The sequence below is a fragment of the Chlorocebus sabaeus genome, chromosome 2 (genome assembly GCF_047675955.1).
Source record: "Chlorocebus sabaeus isolate Y175 chromosome 2, mChlSab1.0.hap1, whole genome shotgun sequence".
NCBI classification, from domain to species: Eukaryota; Metazoa; Chordata; class Mammalia; order Primates; family Cercopithecidae; genus Chlorocebus; species Chlorocebus sabaeus.
Window position 1 is genome coordinate 37,650,926 of NC_132905.1, and position 2,965 is coordinate 37,653,890.

Here is a 2,965-nt window from a genome sequence, read left to right on the forward strand (position 1 = left end):
CAGGGTCCGGAAACCCAGGTTCTCTGGACTATCCAGAGCCAGCCGCTTCTCCGTTCGCGCCTCAACTTCTCTCATCTGTGAAATGGAGCTGGAGAAATGAGAAAGTGAATATGGGAAAAACTGATTCCCATTATAAGGCAATGCCGGCTTAGCTTCCTTGCCTCCTTCACGAGGAGCCCAGTGCAGACCTCGCCTCCACCCGCTGCCCTGCCCGGTGCCCTGCCACCCACCCACCCTAGCTGTTCTTGAAACTCGGATAGTCTTTCCAGATTGAGAGGGTGCACTAGAAGAGCATAAGGCGGGACCTAGGAGCGCGGGCCACGCCCCCATGCCGCCCATTGGCTGCTTTTGAACGTTCTGAGCCCGCCCCTCCGGGGGCCGTGGCATGTTTATAAAAGACCTGCGGTGGCAACGCGCTTTCATTCCACGTTCTTAACTGTTCCGTTTTCCACCTCTGCTTCGGGCTCCCGCCTTCTCCGTTCGCTTTGCCCAGTCCGTTTCAGCCAGTCGCCGGGAATCATGAAAGTAGCCAGTGGCAGCACCGCCGCCGCCGCAGGCCCCAGCTGCGCGCTGAAGGCCGGCAAGACAGCGGGCGGCGCGGGCGAGGTGGTGCGCTGCCTGTCTGAGCAGAGCGTGGCCATCTCGCGCTGCGCCGGGGGCGCCGGGGCGCGCCTGCCTGCCCTCCTTGACGAGCAGCAGGTGAACGTGCTGCTCTACGACATGAACGGCTGCTACTCACGCCTCAAGGAGCTGGTGCCCACCCTGCCCCAGAACCGCAAGGTGAGCAAGGTGGAGATCCTCCAGCACGTCATCGACTACATCAGGGACCTGCAGTTGGAGCTGAATTCGGAATCCGAAGTCGGGACCCCCGGGGGCCGAGGGCTGCCGGTCCGGGCTCCACTAAGCACCCTCAACGGCGAGATCAGCGCCCTGACGGCCGAGGTGAGATCCAGATCCGACCACTAGATTATCCTTATACCGACGGGGAAACTGAGGCCAGAGAGGGTGTGGGCGCTTGCACCAGTTCCGTCCCATGTTTGCGGGTAGCTGGCTATGCGGGGGTGCCTAAGGAGCCTGGAAAAAGCGCTCTCCCGTCGTGTACTCCTGGGGAAGGGGGCGTCCGCTGCGCTCGGAGCGGCGTCCCCCCCCAACGCTCCGGTCTCACCTCTTCTTTCGTTTTCACAGGCGGCATGCGTTCCTACGGACGATCGTATCTTGTGTCGCTGAAGCGCATTCCCCAGGGATCGGCGCACCCCAGCCATCCAGGGGCAAGAGGAATTAAGTGCTCTGTGGTCTCCCCAACGCGCCTCGCCGGATCTGGGGGCGAACTAGACAGATCGGCGGCCACTGCGCCCTTACAGTATCCAGCCTAGGGCTGAGGGACTGGAGAGGAGAGGGCGACCCTCTCTCCACACCTACTAGTCACCGGAGACTTTAGGGGGTGGGATTCCACTCGTGTGTTTCTATTTTTTGAAAAGCAGACATTTTTAAAAATGGTCACGTTTGGTGCTTCTCAGATTTCTGAGGAAATTGCTTTGTATTGTATATTACAATGATCACCGACTGAGAATATTGTTTTACAATAGTTATGTGGGGCTGTTTCTTTGTTATTAAACAAATAATTTAGATGGTGGTAAAGTTGCAGTGACTTCTTGGATTGAGGGGAGGGTCCTCGGCTGAGGGTTGACCCCTGACCCTCTTCACAGCTGGTTCTGGGAGGAGAACTGGAGGGCTACATCTGGATTGTTGCTCTTACCGGCCTGAAGGAGTGTTTCTGGTGTCTTTAAAGTCTGTTCTTCCCCCCACCATCCCCGGCCATTTCCCTGCTCCCTAGTGTTATAAAACTAAATACTCTAGATCTCTGGGGTTTCTCAAGGTGATCATTGGGCCATCTGGATCACCTGGGGAGGTTGTTAAAATGCAGATGAACCTGCCAGGGCCCCCTCTGTGTTGGAGTACTGAGCAAGCCATTTAAAATGGAGAACGTGGTCGCTGGACCACCCACTTCCTTGCGAAGATGTGGATAAAATGAGACCCAGTGGAAAAGGACTTGCTTAGGGCCATAGCTTGTGAGAGGCAGTGATTCTATCACCCCATTCCCCAGTAGGAGGTGCCTCCCCCAACAGCCTACCTCTGGGTTCCAGCAGGCTGCCCTGGGGCTCCTGGCTCATCCAAGTGGGTGAGCAAGTTGGCAGGGCCAGGTTGGGCACAGCTGCTGGGACACCTGCTCTAGGTCCAGACTCAGCCGCATCACCCTGGCCTGGCTCTGTTGGCAGCTCAAACAAATCTCCCCCCAACCCCAGGGCTCCTGGGTAGGATCTGAGGAGTGGAATCTCATTCCCCAGCTCCTGAGCAGGATAAATATGTCATTGGCAATGGCCTATCTGCCTGGACATGTATGTGGATTTCTACTCAGGGAAGCGTGTATGGGTGTCTACTCCTGTGTATGTAACAGGAGTAAGCTGGTCTCCCCCTGCTACTCCACAGTGGTGATGGGCCAACTGTTCACATATAGGCCTGGGGGTGTAAGTAGGGGTATGCTCCGGGCTGTGTGCAGAAGGGCAAATAGAGCACATGTGTTCTGCAGATAAGTGTGGAACCTCCAACTGTTTGGGCTTGTGTGTTCTGCCTAAGTGCATTGTGGGCATCTCTGCATGGGTCTGGGATGATGGATGGGTTTGAATGTCTGGGGGCCACAGAACCACACTGGGTTTCTGTGTGTGTAATTGTTCTATAGATTGGTTGGCATTCCTGGGCCTCTGCGGGTCTGGAGTGAAGGTGGGGACAGCTATGTTTGGGCAAATCCTTCCTCAAAAGTTCACGTGGCAACTCCCTGGGCTATCATTAAGTCCTGGGGGCACCAACCCTCAAGAATAGATGCCAGGTAAATCCCCATGTGTTACATATGGAGAAACTGAGTCCCGGGAATGGCAAAGAACTTGTCCCAGAAAGGTAAGGGCTATTC

The 2,965-nt window shown here is 56.2% G+C and overlaps 1 protein-coding gene across 1 annotated transcript; it reads left to right on the forward strand.

Annotated features, from left to right (window-relative positions):
* Window positions 1-407: 407 nt before the first annotated feature.
* ID1 (inhibitor of DNA binding 1) lies at window positions 408-1,638 on the forward strand. The gene is made up of 2 exons (XM_008020022.3): window positions 408-942; window positions 1,186-1,638. Exons 1-2 carry the CDS (start codon window positions 520-522, stop codon window positions 1,225-1,227), a joined length of 465 nt encoding a protein of 154 aa, XP_008018213.3. The 5' UTR covers window positions 408-519; the 3' UTR covers window positions 1,228-1,638.
* The last annotated feature ends 1,327 nt before the right edge of the window (window positions 1,639-2,965 follow it).

What these genes read in the sequence shown, in the direction of transcription:
- ID1 (XM_008020022.3), top strand. Translation starts at nt 520, where the DNA reads ATGAAAGTAGCCAGTGGCAGCACCGCCGCCGCCGCAGGCCCCAGCTGC. An exon ending in TCAGCGCCCTGACGGCCGAG is followed by an intron (nt 943 to 1,185) that starts GTGAGATCCAGA and finishes TCGTTTTCACAG; the next exon opens with GCGGCATGCGTTCCTACGGA.